At 38.4% G+C, this 18,943-nt stretch overlaps 1 protein-coding gene across 1 annotated transcript in view; it reads left to right on the top strand.

The window, feature by feature from the left end:
- ash1 (histone-lysine N-methyltransferase ash1) overlaps window positions 1–18,943 on the top strand; it is a 585,771-nt gene that overhangs the window by 216,687 nt on the left and 350,141 nt on the right. Inside the window, exon 10 of the mRNA XM_090395574.1 lies at window positions 5,643–5,841. Within this exon, the coding sequence (XP_090251700.1) occupies window positions 5,643–5,841 (199 nt within the window). The remainder of the gene's footprint in view (window positions 1–5,642; window positions 5,842–18,943) is intronic.

The raw sequence follows: 18,943 nt of genomic DNA, 5'->3' as shown, positions 1-18,943 counted from the left end.
CATCACCATTTACTATATCCAGGGTACCTCTGAAAAGTTAACAAAAATCTTAAAAAAATATGACTTGACCTTGCATGACTAGTACAGTAGCTTATGACGTCACTTCACAGAATAAAGAGGTGATAACTCATTCCTTTCCACTTGCTTGGCCACCTCTCTCCTCAGATATTACTCCATGCGATTTTTTGCTTGTGGGATTCCTGAAGACCAACATCTATCGCAGCAGTGTCTCGAACTTGGCAGCCTTAAAGGACGACATATCCAGCTGTTGACGAACATTCCTTGAACATGTTATGTTCTGCTATTAAGAAAGGTGTGTACAGGATATAATTTCTCTTCCACAAGAACATTTACCACATTGAACCATTTTCTTTTTCTCATAGGTGATCTCAGTGTGCTCTATTTGTGCAACAGATTTGTGACAAATCTGGTGGCATTCCATTTTTTAGATCTATCTACATATATATGAGGGTAGTCTGAAAAGTTCTCGGCTTAACAATGAAAAAACGAATTTATAATTTCAAAATTATTTTTATTTTTCAGCATAGTCTCCCTTAAGACTAATACATTTATTTATTTAGATAATTAATAAACAAAATGCCTTTAGCATCCCAAAACACCGATGCCATGATGTTTCCTGCTGATGGAACCGACCTTGTCTTCTTTGCCGCTGAACAACTGAACTGGCTTCTGTCCACTGTTTTGACTGCTATTTGGATTTTGGTGTGTAATGGTGAATCCAAGTCTCATCCATTGTAATAAATGGATGCACAAAATCAGTTTTATTCTTGTTAAGATGGACTGTTCAGAGATTTTCATACGACTGCGTTTTTGATCTGCTGTGAGTAAGCACAGTACCCATCTTGTGCAAAGCTTTTTCATTTACAATTCTTCATGCAAAATATATCCTACATGTTTTTTTGAAATGCCTATAGTCTCAGCAATTTCACGCACTTTGACTCACCAGTCATCCAATACCATATCGTGCACTCGATCAGTGATCAATAGCTGATACGGCTACATTTAAACTCGGCAGCCCAGTTTTTAATTGTCAAAAACGAAGGAGGAGAGTTCCCATAAATTTTTATGAGCTTCAAATGAGTTTCTTTTAGCGTTAAAACCTTCTTTTACAAAGAATTTTACAACTGCACGATACTGAATTTTATCCATTTCAAGGGATACAGACAACACTTTTGCTTCAGACAGCTATATCAAACAAACTACTAGATAGAATGACTTGCAGTTTCACATGGATGCTTATGACAAATATGCCAACTTAGGGAAGAAAAAAAAAAAGTGCCGATAGTGTTGCCATCTATGGCCGAGACCGAGAACTTTTCAGACCACCCTCGTATATATGAGCTATATACGAGATAGTTGTTTTTTTCTTTTCCTATGGTGAAGTGTGTTTATGAATGTTAGTTGTTGTTTTATTGCACCAAAATGTAATGTCTGTGCCATGTAGCCAAATAGCTAAAACCACATAGCCAAATTTACAAACATCCCCACCCCTCCTTCTTTATATAGTAGTTCACAGCATATGCATAGATAGGTTTAGGTGTTTGTGGTTATTCATAAAATAGCATGAGAAGAAAACATAATTTATCGAATATACTAATATATTGCTGGTTTTCTAACTTTACAGTTAGGTGGCCTGTAGATAGCATCTTGTGAGGACATTCAGAACCATCTACTTTAGTGCTACATGCTTGTCACAGATTTAATTTGTAGCCTCCAATCTTCTGTGCTTTGTGCTGCTCATATGTTTGCTTATCACCCTCTCGAATGCATTTTTTTAGGTCCTCATTGATGCTGCTCATCCATTTAACTCCCACTTGATTGACTAGTGTATATTCAGTTTAGGGAAGTGTATATGACACTTCCCTAAGCTCCAATGTTTATTGCAATCATTATAGATGTACAACTTATCACTAGGTCTGTTCCGGGGGTCCTTTCTTAACTGAAAATTTTACGTTTTTAGCACTTTCCAGGGCAAGAATACATAATTTCTCCTTCCATTTAGAGCAGCGTGGCTACTTGTTATGAAAAATCCTTTAATGCTTCTCCAGATTCAGCATTCTCATATCCAGATCCCTTCCATCACATGCTCTTTCAAATACTAGAAATAGCAACAAATTTGCCCATAAATAAATGTGTCGAAAAATCCATAAGAAATAAAAAAAAAAAAAGTGAATATTTGATACATGTATACTTAGCAGGTGAATTTTCATTTTGTGGAGCTTCCATCTTGTTTGAAAATGTGTTACCATTCTTTATTCAGAAGGATTTAGAATGGTTGGCAGGATCCCCAAAATCCATAAAAACTGTAGAGGTACTTTTCATACAAAACATCATTCTTGAAATATTAACAATTCCTCTTCCCTGCAATATCAGTTGAGAGAATAAGTTACACTATACCGATGATACCAGTTTATATTAATATTTATGGCTATTTTGTCTATTTTTCTTGAGTAGTACCCCTTGTATTTCATCATTGGCTATTTACTCCAGTTTACTTAAAACATTAACGGTATTTTAAAGACATAAATTAAATGAAAAACATGGAAGGAATAATTTTTTTGACATACCTTTTTAGAATCCTTGAGACTATCTTTTTATGGATCAGCATCAGAAATATATCAGAAATTATATATCTAAACTTTAGACCTTTAGAATGAACTCTGGATGATGGACTATAACCATTTAGGGCTGTCGATAAAAAAATATGTGGGAACCAGAAATTAAAGATATGCAAATTAGAAGTTGAAATACACATATAGTAATATCCTTATGGCCTTATATCAAGGATAAACTACAACATTTTTTTTTTTTAGAAAAAGTGATAGTTACGGGGTGTGAGCCGTTTTGACTAAGTGTCTTCTTTGGAGCTTATGGGCAAAGTGGAGGCTATGTCATGTTGGCTACCATTTTTGCCTCAGGTTTTACGGTGTTGCTTTCTTTTGGTGGGAATATTGACCTAATTTTCATTTTTTGGTGCTAACAACTCTGAGATTACAAATGTCCTCCCTTATGTCTACATTTGGTACTAATGTATATAGGTTTACAACCTTTGATGGGTTGAAGTTACAATACAAAAATTATATATCAGATAACCAATTTTACTTATATACTCAAATTTAGTTGATTACTAATGTAGTTTAACCACGCTACCGGCCAGGACGTATATATACGTCCACATTTCCATGGATGCAAAGTGCATATTAAAATTGTAATAACATTGATATTACATTGAAATTTATGATGGATACAAAGCTTTTGAGGGTACGTATTTGATCTGTAATGGCCAGTAAGGTGGTTAACTTTTGCCATGTTGAATAGCAGTCTCCATTAGAACGTATTGGAAAGCAGACTTTAATCCCATGGTGGTTAGTCAATAGTTATCAGTGAACCAGCAATAATACCTAACAGGTTGTTTTCTGAGAAAAGCCAATTCCAATAAAGTACTCTCAATTTCATATCTGGCCAAAACTACTCTATCCTACCAATAATTATCTGGACACCCCTGTTATTTTAAGCTATGGAAAATTCCAAGTTTGTTAATAACATAAAAACCACTGTACAGATAGTAGGAAGCAGCATTTCATTGCAGCAGTTGAATACAGATGGTATGGCAACACGACATGAACTCGGTGACTTCAGCAGTGTCATCATGGACTGTCACATTGGTGGCATGTCCATAAATGCCATCATCCTCAACTGGAGCATCCAGAATCGACATGTTGGTAATGTGATCAACAAATGGAGACGTTCTGGCATCACTAGTGCCAGAAAACACCCAGGGCAGCCGCTGAAAACGACTGACAGGAACAAGCGGGTGTTAAAATGGGTGGCATGCAAAAACCAGCTACAATTGGCACAGACCATCTGTGATGAATTCCAGATTGCCAGTAACACCATGGTGAACACTAATAATAATAACGCTAAGAAAAAGAACTCCATTTACTGGGTTTTCATGGAAAAGCAGTGGCACGCAAGTTGAACGAACAAGGCGGCTCGTCTGGCTTGGTACAATGATCGCATGAACTGGACAATTGACCAGTGGAAAATGGTACGTTGGAGCGATGAATCAAGGTTCACCTGTTTCCAGTCTGATGGCAGGATGTGGGTGTGGAGGCAGCTCATTACCACAGTGTGTTGTACCCACAGTAAAGTTTGATGGTGGAGGAGTAATGGTGTGGGGTGCATTCAGCTGGTTTGGAGTAGAACCATTGTTCATTGTCTGTGGTTCCATGAAGGCAGTTCATTTAACAGTCTTGATAGTAATAGACCCATGTTACTATCAAGACGACAATAACCCATCCCACAAAGCTGCAGCTGTTATTGAATGGTATGAAGAGATGGATGTTAAAAGACTTCCCTTATGTTTGCAGAGTCCTGATCTTAACCTTAGACACTTGTGGGAAGAATTCGAGTGGCAATTGAGTTCCAGAGCAGCACATCCTTGATCTTTTGCTGAACTTAGTGCTGCTTTTATGGAGGAATAGAGACAAATTCCACCTGATTTCTGCCCCACATTGTTGGAAAGCCTCCTTCAAAGGGTGCAAGAGGTGATCAAAGCCAAAGGTGGAAATGCCTGATATTAGGGTTCGCCTGCTGGTATCAGTTGTAAATTGCTAAAGTGTCCAGACAATTATTGGTAGATAGTATAGTGGGACCCTAAATTAAAAAAATTTTAAGAAATTTTTCAAATCTCTGTACAACACTTCATCAGTGATATTGTTGAAAAGAGAGCATTCCATTTTGACCTGTTTTAAGTGTAACGATATTTTGTTCTAGTTGTTAGTAACAGAACAACTTCTTTAAACTATAGGATATGCTGTTATTATTATTGATAATTTACAGTTTCTCTCATTCATGTAGCAAGATGGTCATGTAAAGGGCATTGATGATTTTTCTTTCTCTATAGGAGGTCATGAGCGAGTTCATATGTTCATAAAAAAATAAATAAATACATGTCTGTGTATTTATTGAAAGTGTATTGTTGTTCAACTTGACAAAGAATGGGACATTAATTTCCGGCCCAATTACAACACAAACTGCATTTTTGGAGACATTTCTCACAAAAAGTTAAATATAATCTTCTGCAAGGAAGGAATATCTTGCAAACATTTGTTAAATAAATTGCAGATAACAGCATCTGGTCTTCTGTAATGTTGGCTTTTGCTAAATGTTTTCTGCATCATTTGTCTGTTGTATATTTGTAGTTCACAGATACATGTTTCTACTGATAAAAACATACTGATATGTTTTTATCAGTATGCTTGTCTAATCCACAGTAGTTCCATGGTTATATAATTTATAAATCTTCATCCAGATCTCAGACATTAAACTTTTTACAAGTTACTTGAATCTTCAATAAGTAGGGTAGCTGTCTCACATAGCATAAGATATTTCGAAACAGCTATGTCATGTGGGGAGGGTATTTAGCCAGTTAAATGTAAAATAGATATGATATTCAATAGGCATCCCGTCTGGCTTAGTTTTTAGGTATTTTTTAATAGCATAGTTTTAAGCTTTATTATGCAGTTATTTATTTTTGTTTTTGCCTAAGTTCAGCAAATAATAGTTCTATATGCAGTATCATCTTGAGACTTGAATATAATAGTTAATATATTATTTAGGCACATTCATTCTGGAGTACGTCGGAGAAGTAGTAAGTGAGCAGGAGTTTAGGCATCGTATGGCCGAGAGGTATCGCAATGACCAACATCACTACTGCTTGAATTTGGACAGTGGCATGGTAATTGATGGTTATCGTATGGGTGGAGAAGGACGTTTTGTTAACCATTCTTGTGAGCCAAATTGTGAAATGCAAAAATGGTAATTTTTATTTTATTTATGTTTAAAATATGGATATAGAATTAGTCCAAGTTATTAGTACAGTAGGCTGTTGATTTAATGGACAAAAAATTTCTGTCCTTTAGAACTTTTTTTGTGAATAGAGCATACTAAAAGATTGGGTCAATGAGTCAGTATTATTTTATCATGCATCCAGTGTTGAGCTCGGGGTATTATGTCATCTAGGTAAGGGAGGGGAATGATTAGCGATGTATGTCAACACTGTCAGTCTTCTAGTTCAATTTTTCCTATTCTGTTGTTTACTTTCTGGTTATTTTTGCATTTTACATATTTTATACATTTATTGACTTGGAAAAAGCATTTCATAAAGTTAAAAGAAGTATTTTATTTAACATATTAAAAGAAATATGTAGAAGAAATGGAAGCTGTGCCTTCTAGTCTCTTGCAAAGACCATTGGATGCAATATCTGCTCATCTGTGCTCTCAACTGGATGGCACCAGTATTACAGTATCCAAAGATATAGTCTACTTCCTCTGGCAACACTCTTTTCTTCTAACTCTTGTATAGATGATGAAGGCAAATCACTTCCTTCCATGTCATATTAATGACATGGAAGGAAGTGATCTTTACCATCTCAGAGATTGTCAATCTCCGAGATGCTAAAGCAATGTATGCCTTCTGTGCTGTTTTGGCATAAAGACAAGAAGAATACTAATTAATTTGGACTTTAAAAGGTCTTTCAGTCTGTATGATATTCATTTGTACTTGAACATTATGCTTTCAAGTTAATGCCTGTCCTTGATTTTCTCTTCAATCTTCTGTACTTAGTGATCACTTATTCTAACGCATTAAATTGTACTTGACAAGAAATGATATTCTTGATAGTGTAAGTTTGCTTGTGAATTATTGTCACGACTAAACTACTTGTATATAGAGATTGTCAATCTCTGAGATGCTGAAGCAATTGTTGTGAAGTCAACACCCCTATATACAAGTAGTTATGAATATACTTCACATGCAAACTTTGCTTACATTTTGATAAAGGATTAAATAAGAAAATAATTTCTTGTGAAGTGTAATTTACTTTTTAACCAACTGAAAAAACTTCGGTTTCCACAACTGTGCCAACACATGAAAGCAAGCATATCCAACTTGTTTAAAAAAAAAAAAAAAAAAAAAAAAAAAACAATTGCCATGGGTTCATCGTGCCAGCCATAGCTTATTGTGGTTTTATATTGCCAGACTTTTTTCATTAGTGTGAGACTTATTCAGTGGATAATAACCAGTACACGCCATTTTGGATCATTTTTTGGGTTTAGCTTCCATCACTATGGCATCTACGAGTAAAAAGCATAAATCAAGTGATTCTTGTCGGGTTTTTAAAAAAGTGGACCAATTTGTACTTTTTTGTGCCGATTGACGATAAACAAGTCTGTTTGATTTGTCATGTGTCAGTATCAAAAGAATACAATAGAAAACGACACTATGAGACAAATCATGTGTCCAATTTCGATCACCTTCAAGGGCGGCTTCGTGTGGACAAAGTGAACTCTCTCCAAATTGATTTAAAATGCCAACAGGGTACGTTTAAAAGGCAGAGGGAAGAGAGAAAAGCGTGGGTCAAAGTAATTTATGTAATAGCTGAAAAAATTGCTAAAAAATCAAAAGCCTTCTTGGACGGCGAGTTTGCGAAAGAGAGTCTCATCGCTGCTGGGAATATTCTGTGCCCAAATAATAAGGAAGTGTTTAAAAAACCAAGTTTGTGTTTGGTAACTGTAGCACGACGTGTCGAAGAACTTGCCAACGACATTGACGGAACCTTAAAAAACGGGCGTCTGAATTTACTTCATATTCACTTACTTTAGATGAGAGCACAGATGTGAAGGATATAGCACAACTGTCTATCTTGGTCCATGGCATTGATCAGTAATTCAATGTGACAGAAGAACTGTTAACGCTCGTACCTATGAAGGGACGATGAAAGGCACTGATATTCTTGAAGCCGCCAATTTCCCACCCCTTTTATGGTGGGAAAGAACGAAGAGTTTGTTGTGCTGCTATGGAAATAACTGGAACTAGAAGGAAAAGATTTTGTCCATTACCACTGTTTAATCCACCAGGAGAATTTGTGCACGAAAACTATTGGATTTGAGAATCTCATGAAAGTTATTGTGACTGTCGTCAACATTATTAGTGCAAGAGAATTGAATCATCGTCAATTCCAAGAGTTTTTGACCCAAGAGTGCAAAGCTGATCACTCCGATGTGGTTTATTATAGTGATGTGCATTGGTCGAGCAGAGAGAAGGTTCTTCTTAAAAGTCTTTGACTTAAGGAGCGAAATACAGCAGTTCATGCAAACCAAGGGAATCCGATTGTGGAATTTAATGATCCGAAGAGGATGACAGACTTTGCCTTTGTGACTGACATCTCGTTGCATATGAATAACCTAAATACTCGGCTACAATCCAAAGATCAACTGGTGCACACTCTGTTTGATCACATCAAAGTTTTTGTGGCCAAGCTCAAACTTTGGGAGGTACAACTCGCAAAAAAGACAACTCATTCTCTGCTTCTCACTGAGTCCAACTGTTTGTCTCTTGATGAATACGCTACAAAATTAGCCATGTTGCGAAGTGAGTTCGAAGAGAGATTTAGTGATTTTTGTAACCAACAGTCTTCTTTAAATTTATTTGCAATCCCATTCAGTGGCTGCCGAAATGCCAGGCTCAGTACAAATGGAGCTGCTTGAACTCAAAAATAACTCTTCTTTGAGAGAACAATTATTCAATGTGCCCTTGCTTACATTTTACAAAGACTACATTTCTGAGGACGTATTCCCTAATCTTTGCCGGCATGCTTTGAAGACGTGCGCTTTGTTAGGAAGCACATGTGAGCAGTTCTCCAGAATGAAGCATATGAAGTCCAAGACAAGAACTCAGATTACAGACCAACATCTTGAGAATACTCTGCACATGACAACTTCCAACATTGATGCCAACATCGACAAGCTGGTCAAGGAAAAACATTGCCAAGTTACCCATTGACATTGTAAAAAATGAATGTTTTCTTCATTAAATTATCTTTTTTCAAGTATTGATTGTATTTACTTATCATGAACCCGACTCCTACCTACGCTCTTAAAACTGAGTTTGTTTATTTTTATAGGATTTTATGTAAAGTATCAAATGCATAGCATTTGATAACCACTCAGCCAGCCTGGCTGGCCAAGTGGTTAGCATGTCCGCTCTCCAGTCAAGAGGCTGCGGGTTCGAATCCCGCCATGGGCATGGATGTTTGTGATTGTCTGTTGAAATACTAGTGGTGGTGCTGGTCGGCGGTAGATGGTGTTGGTGTAGTTGCGGCCAGTTGGTGGATTGTGAGTGGTGGAAGCAGAGTTGTAGAGTGGATGCCCTCCCTCGATGAGTCTTTGGACTCCCTTGAGGTGATAAATAATAAATACCACAGTATAGCTTAGTGGCCCTCGGGCTTCATTGAAATTTTTAATGTTGCCTGCACTGTCTGAAAGGTTGAAGACCCTTATTCTCTTTCTCCTATATACATAAAGGACTTACTTTCAATCATTATACATACATTTCAATCGGTATACATAGCTTTGCTAATCATGATACACTTTATTCATCCTATTTGTTAACAAACCATGTAGTTTTCAGACATATCTAGCTTCAAGATCATTGGCAACCAGTACCTTAAACACTGGTCTCCATACCATCTTTCAATGATGACATGGATAGGTGGGTTGAGATCCCTTTTCTCTTACAAAAAGGGATCTCAGCTCATCCTCCCTTACCCCCTGGATAGTCACCAGACAGGATCAGATCTCTCTCTCTCCTTGAACTGACATTTATTTACAACCACTTCTGAAATAAACACATCAAATGAGTTGCTTCCCTGGCCTCTAAAAACAAGACAGCCTTTTACTAACCATGTATATATGTTAAAGATACCGCAAGCAATTTTATGAACTTGGTTTTTAATCCTTTTTCTCAAGTTTGCTCCTGAACATAGTTCAAGTCTGAGGCAACTCGTGGTAAAGGTGGAGTAAGCGCTGATCACTTTACTTAGTATTTCCCCCTAATGCAAAGCACATCCCCTTGCAGAGATGTATGATGCTATGCATTAGAGGCAGGGGCCACTACCAAGACCAAGTGCAGCCTTTGCAACATGTCCTCTAAACTTTAGTCCGTCAATCATCATTCCCAAATCTCATTCACCTCCAGCAGTATAGCACTGTCAATATAGTACATAGTCTTATATTTCTGCACTCAAAAATGCAACACCTTGTACTTAATATAAAAACTACAACCTGAGACCTCAATGAAGGTCAAAACTGGTCTGGGTAGTGTCCCTTGCCTTTAATGCATAGCATCATACATCTCTGCAAGGGGATGTGCTTTGCATTAGGGGAAATACTAAGAAAAGTGATCAGAGCTTATTCCACTTTTACCACGAGTTGCCTCAGACCTAACTATGTTCAGGTGTAAACTTGACTTACTTTTCTGTTTACTTACTTGGGAAAAAGGATTAAAAACCAAGTTTATAAAATTGTTTGGTATCTTTAACATATAGTATACCCAATGTAAAAAACTTTCTACGTCTTTCTCTCATCCTGAGATTTTTATTTAATAAGGTCAAAGCACCTTATGGCAACTTGTTAGGTAAAATATATAAGCTCTGCATTACTTCAACCTTGGCATTTTTTGGTCTGGCTTCCACTGACGAGACCTCAATAAAGGTTGAAACCGGCCTGGGTAGTGGCCCTTGCCTTTAATGCAAAGCATCATACATCTCCACAAGGGGATGTGCTTTGCATTAGGGGAAATACTAAGCAAAGTAATCAGAGCTTACTCCACCTTTACCACGAGTTGCTTCAGACCTGAATTATGTTCAGGCGCAAACTTGACTTACTTGGGAAAAAGCATTAAAAACCAAGTTATAAAATTGTTTGGTATCTTTAACATATAGTATACCCAAGGTAAAAATCTTTCTATATATATATATATATATATTTAGCTCATTTGCTTCATTCTCTATCTCACAGGTGCGCTGTTTCAGAGCTGTGTCTTTCCTACAGGTAATTTCATGGTCACTTCACCAGTGACTAGCAAACATGATTCTTCCACTTTCTCTTTTGACTGTTAAAGCAAGATTAGGACTGTCCAGCATCCGATTTCAGTAGAACTTTAAACATATTAACCCCCCCCCCCCCAACCAGCCACGACAAGATAAATCTGGATATGAAGCCCTGAAACCCATTGAATAACATGGATAAGAAGTGCAATTTGGTGTCACTATTTCATCCACATTGGCCGGTTGGGAGGTTAAACTTACTTCTCCTCTTCCTCATTTATTTCATGTACTTCTGTCCTTTGGATCATCAATCATTACTTTGATAATATGTACCCTCAAGGGCTTTTCAGGCTACTAGGGCAGCACTACATTATTAAGTCATTATCACCAAATTCCTCACATATACCCTCAAGGGGTGTTACTTTAATCTGTTAAGACTCCAACAGTGTCAGATCTTATATTTCGGTCTTGTCTTCTAAGGCACTTTTTACCATATTAATCCACCTATATCATAGTCTTTATCTGGTTCATTTTCCTGCCTGCCTGGCAGAGAACACTTGTTTTGCTAATCTTTCCTCTCACATTCTCTTCAAGTGACCATACCACTTGAGATTTCCTCTGGTAACACATTCCTGAATGTTAACAATGTCAAGTTCTTTCATGATATCTTCTTATTTAATATGATATTGCCATTGATGCCATATGTTCATGCCCCTGATCTTTCCTCATAATGTTCACACCTTTCTCATAATGTGTTTCCCATCAGCTGCGATCTGCAGTTTTTCAAGAGGAATGTCAGTAATTTCTTCTTTCTCAGTCGTTAGCTACATCATATGCACCACACTGATATTGTACAGATTCTTGTACTTCTTGTGTGTGGGATAAATATAAAAAAAATAAGAATAATAAAATTAAAATGCAAAATGGGATAAGCAGAAAACCAGAATGGAAAATTATCACCCTTCTTTATTCAAAATGATTTAGGAGCATTGTCAGAAACACTGAAAAACAGTTAAAAAAAGAACTGTGTTCCAGTGATATTCTTGTTTAAACAACATATCAGTGACTACTGTGAGCAGCTATAGTGAGTGGAAATAGCAATCAATTAACAATGCATAATACACTTAACTGTTTCAGACGCATGGTATTAGAATTGTATCTTTTTTGATGTTCCAGATGACATGTATTCAAAGTTTAAAGAAGGAGTGACAGGCATGAGGTGTATCCTGGGTATGTGTCAGAAATATTGAATATTGTCCTTATTTTTGATGCACCCTAACTTTCAAGGTCGTTGAAAAAGAAGATCTCTATTGTCTTTATAGAGACTACATCTGTAATCTACTAAGAGCCTTTAAATATTAGAATTTATGGTATGCTTAACTGCCTATCATGCAGTTTGAGCAAGTCCCTTGTGTCATGTCATACCATATTTGCTTGATGTGGTAGTAAAGAGCATGATAATAAACTTTGATCTAACCTAAATGTGTCAACTGTGTGGTAAGCATCTGGCCTTCACTGTGCATGTCAAATTTGGAAGAATGAAAAAGACATACAAAAGAGTAAACTGAATCCACTATCTCATATCAGGATGCATAGAGGAAGGTGGTCACCATAGTCTGTTCTCCTGAAATATCCTCTTATTCTGAGAAAAAGGGTTGCATATCCATTTTTCTCAGCATAATTTCAACCTATCTTCGTTGAAATTTTTGTTAAATTTTGGTGATTCAAGAAAAATTTTTTTCATTTGAGCTCATTAATACTTTCAAAAGAACTCCTAACACAATCCTGCTAAGTGAGAACATATTTATCAAAAAAATCATGGCAGTGACATCACTGATAGAAAAATGACCAGGTACCTTCACAAAAAAAAAGTGGATTCTTCTGTATCTACCAAATTTAAATTAAACCCAAGAACTGGCCATGACATATCAGATGATATATTTAACATTATACCAGAGGAACAGACAGACTTTTGCCCTCCATACTTCTTAAATCAATTTACAAATTCTAGCCACTGAAAGGTAAGCTTTCAGAAATAAGATAAGTTTACAACTCAGAAAGAATAGGCAAATTCTTACAGTGGAATTCTTCTGTATTTGACCAAATATCGATATCACATTCTTCAGAAACATACACCTATATGTTTCTGTTTAAAGGAGGCATTTTAAACCCCGTGATAATCCCTGCATTAAATTATTTTACTATTATTCGTAAGGACAGAATGAAGTGACTTGGTGAGTGATGGGTCATTATTCAACCCAAGTGTTTTTTTGCTGTGCGGAGTGGTATAGCTTTCAGGGCAAAACTCCAAATGGGAGAACATTATTTAATGGTTGGATGGATTTGATATTTGGGTATCTTTCTCATTTGGAAGCAGAGAAAGAAGAGAGCAGTGTATTGTCAGTAATAAATTAACATGTATCTGCCAGTATGGGTTTCTACAAACAGTTTCTACAAGTTCTACAAACAGATAGAGGGGACAGCCATGGGTTCATAAAAAAAATGTCTCCATAAAGAAATTTGGCCAATTTCTTTATGGAGACATTTGAAGAGAAAGCCTTAAACTCCGCCCCACAAAAACCCACTATTTGGCTTCTTTATGTGGATGATGTGTTTGCTATTTGGCCACATGGCTCAGACACACTCCACTCCTTCCCAGGTCTAGGGCATGGTATAGCATAGATGAAATTATGGAGGCTTATAAGACACTTGTATTTGTGCCAAGTTCTTCCACCATCATAGGTAATTGGAAGGTTACAGTAATCCCCAAAAAAGAAATCTCATTTTGTTCAGACAGAAAGCTGAAAACTAGCTGAATAAGTCTGTAGATAAACCATATTATTATTATTATTATTATTATTATTATTATTATTTGACCCCAAATAATATTATTATTTCACACACATCCACAAGGGCTTACTTTAGTGACTACGGGCATGGAAAACCCGAGGTACCTGATGCTGGACCGTGCCTTACTTCATGTAATATACATATTATATTATCTGTAGACTGGTTCCTCCCCTTCTTTCTTTGCTTCTTTCTCCATTTCTTGCTCCTTCCCCCCCAATGCTATTAGAGTATTTGAGGGCTAGGGGTGAATCTTTCCTATCTTGCTAAGTCATTTCGTCTTATGCAACCACCGAAGGAGGCAAGCTAGCTTCAATAGGTGCCGGTCCCAAGCCCAGATAAATGGCAATGCTTGACCTCAGGAAGGACATTCAGTCATAAAACTTCACTGCCAGCTCTAGCTATGATCTAATGAGTCAGAGAGAAAGCGGTATAAGGGCTAGGGCGTACCCCTTAAGCGACGCGCAGCCACATCACCCTACAGCTGCGAGAAGTGGACGAGGGCTACCGCATCAAGGGTGGTTGCAGTTAAAGAAGTGAGCCCAGCAGGTGGAGAGGATGTTGCAAGTTGGAACACTGAATGTTGGAAGCATGACTGGAAGGCAAAGAGAGGTGGCAGACATGATGAGGAAGAGGAATTTGGACATTTTGTGTGTGCAGGAGTCAAGGTGGAATGGGGGAAAGGCGAAGAAACTGGGAGATGGATATAAATTGTTCTACTCTGGAACGAATGAAGAAGAAGAAATGGTGTCGAAATTGTGGTGTGTGGCAGAATGAAGGGCGAAGTACTGGAAGTGGGTAGAAGGAACGACAGGATCATGCGAATGAAACTGGGTCTTGGAGAAGAGCAACTGGTCATCTTATGTGTATATGCCCCGCAAGTTGGTTGTACAGCAGAGGAGAAAGATGAGTTCTGGAGCGTGTTAGATGAAGAAATGAGGAAACTGGTAGAAAACGAGATGGTGATTGTCGGAGGAGACTTGAACGGACACATAGGGAAACAGAATAGAGACTGTGAAAGGGTGCATGGTGGCCATGGAGTGGGAATGATGAACCAGGAAGGAGAGAGGATTGTGGACTTTGCAGTAGCGTTTGATCTGGCAATTGTGAACTCCTTTTTCTACAAGAGGGTAGAACATTTGATGACATTTAGAAGTGGTAACAACAGTTCACAAATTGACTACATTTTGACTAGAAGAAAACATCTTAAGGTTGTGACAAATTGTAAGGTAATTCCAACAGATCAAGTGGCACAGCAACACCAACTGCTGTGCACAGACTTTAAAATAACATCGAAGATGAGAACCCCTGGAAGCCATGGGATGAAGACAATTAAGTGGTTTCGCTTGAAAGAAGAGAGTGTGAGAAATCATTTTAGGGAGTTGGTGTTAGAGAGGATTTCGGATGAACTATAAAGTGTACAAGATTGGTGGAAACACAATTCAAAAGTAATCCTGAGCTGTGCAATCGATATGCTTGGTGAGACATCTGGAAAGATTAGAGAGCAGAAGGAGGGTTGGTGGTGGAATAATAATGTACAAGAAGCAGTGACAGCTAAGAGGAAGGCAAAGCAGAAGTGGGATGAGTCAAGAGTGGAAGAGGACGGAGAGGTGTACAGAGAGTGAAAGCAAGAAGCCAAGAGAGTTGTGGTGCAGGCGAAGGCCATGGCATATCAAGATTTGTATGATCAATTAGAAACAAAGGAAGGACAGAGAAAAATTTACCAACTAGCAAAATGTAGAAATAAAGCAGCAAAGGACATTTTACATGTGAGGCAGATCAAAGATGCTGAAGGAAGAGTATGAGGGATGTTGACATAAGAAACAGATGGAAAATATACTTTGAGGGACTTTTGAATGAGGAAAATGCAAGGACTCACAGAGAAGATGGGCAGCTTTTTGAGGGGATGGTGCAGAACATCAGTAGAGTGGAAGTGAAGGATTCCAGTGGAGGCATAGAAGGCACAGGGGGAAGAGGGAATTGACTTGCTGTGGGACCTGTTCATGAAAGTTTGCCAACAGGAAAAATATACCCGAGGAATGGAGGGAAAGTACTCTTGTCCCCATCTACAAGGGTTAAGGGGATGCACAAGACTGTAATAATTACAGAGGAATAAAGTTGATGTCCCACACAATGAAAATCCTAGAAAGGGTTCTTGATGGAAGAGTGAGGAAGGAGGTGGAGATCGTAAAGGAGCAGTTTGGCTTCATGCCTGGTCGATCAACGACAGATGCTATCTTTGGTTTACTGCAGATGATGGAAAAGCTTCGAGAGAAACAACTGGAGCTACATCTGGTGTTTATTGATCTGGAGAAAGCATACCATAGAGTGCCAAAGCAAGAAGTCTGGAGGTGTCTGAGGGAGAAGGTGGTACCAGAGAAATATGTCAGGTTGGTGCAGGAGATGTACAGAAATGTGAAGACAAGAGTTCGGACCTGCCTGAAACAGACAGAAAGTTTTCAAGTAACAGTTGGCTTGCATCAAGGTTTAGCATTAAGTCCGTGTCTGTTTAATATTGTGATGGAGATGGTGACGGGGGAGGTGAGAGAAGACGAACCTTGGACAATGTTGTATGCAGATGACATCTTGCTGTGTGCAGACTCAAGAGAAGAAGTGGCAGCTAAACTGGAAAGGTGGAGGAAAGTACTGGAAGAGATAGGTATGAGACTGTGCAGAAGTAAGATAGAGTATATGTGTTGCAAAGTGGACAGCGGCCAGGAGACACATCTGGAAGGAAATGTCATCAGGAAAGTGTGGGACTTTAGATGCTTAGATTCAACAGGAAGAAGATGGAGGGGCTGAAAGTACGTGGGATGCAGGATACAAGTGGGTTGGAGAAACTGGAGAGAGATGGCTGGAGTGCAATGCAATAAGAGGATGCTGATTAATCTGAAAGGCAAAATCTATAGGACAGTAGTGAGGACGGCTATGACGTATGCTATGGAAACTGTGGCTCTGAGGAAAAATAATATCAGCAGGATGGAGGTAGCAGAGATGATAATGCTTAGGTGGATGTGCAGTGTGACCAGAAAGGATTGTCTGAGAAATGACTATGTGAGTGGAACGGTGAAAGCTGTGAACTTTGGAGCGAAGATACAGGAAGCAAAGTTGAGATGGTTTGGTCATGTGATGAGGAGGGAGGACGAATATGTGGGAAGAAAGGTCATGCAGTTGGATGTGCAAGGAAGGAGGAAGCATGGGTGGCCAAAGAAGAGATGAAGGGAGCTGGTAGAAGAGGACTTCAGGATGAAGAACTTGGATATGGTGACAGCCCAAGACAGGAGGATGTGGATTCTAGTAGCAAGGCTTATACTTTGGTTAGACATAGCTGGTAATTAGTTTATGGAATTAACAACGCATATAAAGTATATTAATTAAAGGTAACTTTAATGAATAACTTCTATATTTTGGCAAAGTCACATTGCCATCTTCAGGAACATAAAGATATGGTATGTGCACGCAAGCACTAACACAAAGCAAACGAGGAAGAAAGCAAGAAACTAATATTGTTCCTAAAGTCCTAATCGTGCCCTCTTGCGGGATAATTTGGTAGTCTTGGCAGTTGGGCTGAAGTTCTCATAATGTAAGTCTCCCAAATTTGGGGTAGTTTCATGCACCCAAATTTGTTGAGGATAGGAACGTTTTTTAGAGCTGCTGAAGATTCTTTGAATAATCTTTCGTATTTAAACTTGCTGCAATGAATTATTTTTGTTTTCTTCCAACGAATTTTATGGTGGGTATCTAAGGCATGGTCTGCCAGCCCAGAGCGGCTGTACTGGTGAAACCGGATGTAGTCTTTGTGTTCTGAAATCCTGATATTTGTTGTTCTGCCTGTTTGGCCAAAGTAGGACAATTTGCAGCTGCAAGGGAAATGGGTTGGGGGAATGGGTTGGTCTTTGGTAGAGCGGATAAGGGATGCCAACTTTTTATATGGTCTGTAACAGGAAGTAAGGTCATATTTTTTGAGGATATTGGTTATTTTCTCAGAGGTGTCCTGGATGTAGGGGATGGTGATAGACTTGGTGTAATCTTTATTGTGGAGGGGGGTTGTGGTTTACTGGTTTTAGTATTTTTTGGATTTTTTTGGGGTTATAGCCATTGGCTAAGAAAGTGTTGAGGATGTGGTTTAGTTCAGTAGTCAGGGCCTTGTCATCTGAGCAGATTAATTTTACCCTGTTATATAGTGTTTTTATAACCCCATATTGTTGTGAGGGGTGGAGGGGGGATTGCTGGTGAATGTATCTGCCAGTATGGGTTTCTACAAACAGTTTCTACAAGTTCTACAAACAGATAGAGAGGACAGCCATGGGTTCACCACTTTCCCCACCCTTGGCCAATTTCTTTATGGAGACATTTGAAGAGAAAGCCTTAAACTCCGCCCCACAAAAACCCACTATTTGGCTTCTTTATGTGGATGATGTGTTTGCTATTTGGCCACATGGCTCAGACACACTCCACTCCTTCCTAACACACACAAACAACCAACACCCCAGAGTCCAGTAGAAAAAGAGGAAAACAACACCCTCCCCTTCCTAGACACTTTAATCACCTGCCAGCTTGATGGATCTTTGGTTTTCTGTTTACTGAAAACCCACCCATACTGGCAGATACATTCACCAGCAACCCCCCCCCCCCCCTCACAACAATATGGGGTTATAAAAACACTATATAACAGGGCAAAATTAATCTGCTCAGATGACAAGGCCCTGACTACTGAACTAAACCACATTCTCAACACTTTCTTAGCCAATGGCTATAATCCCAAAAATATCCAAAAAATACTAAAACCAGTAAACCACAACCCTCCTCCACCCCTCCACAATAAAGATTACACCAAGTCTATCACCATCCCCTACATCCAGGGCACCTCTGAGAAAATAACCAATATCCTCATAAAATATGACCTTACTTCCTGTTACAGACCATATAAAAAGTTGGCATCCCTTATCCGCTCTACCAAAGACCAACCACTTCCCCTAGACCTACCTGATGTATACCAGGTCCCTTGCAGCTGCAAATTGTCCTACTTTGGCCAAACAGGCAGAACAACAAATATCTGGATTTCAGAACACAAAGACTACATCTGGTTTCACCAGTACAGCCACTCTGGGCTGGCAGACCATGCCTTAGATACCCACCATAAAATTCGTTGGAAGAAAACAAAAATAATTCATTGCAGCAAGTTT

Source organism: Typopeltis vanoorti, chromosome 7 (assembly GCF_054136105.1).
Source record: "Typopeltis vanoorti isolate ZY-2024b chromosome 7, IOZ_Tvanoo_1.0, whole genome shotgun sequence".
Taxonomy (NCBI): domain Eukaryota; kingdom Metazoa; phylum Arthropoda; class Arachnida; order Uropygi; family Thelyphonidae; genus Typopeltis; species Typopeltis vanoorti.
The sequence above is the reverse complement of the archived record's forward strand: the minus strand, read 5'-3'. Positions and strand labels throughout refer to the sequence as shown.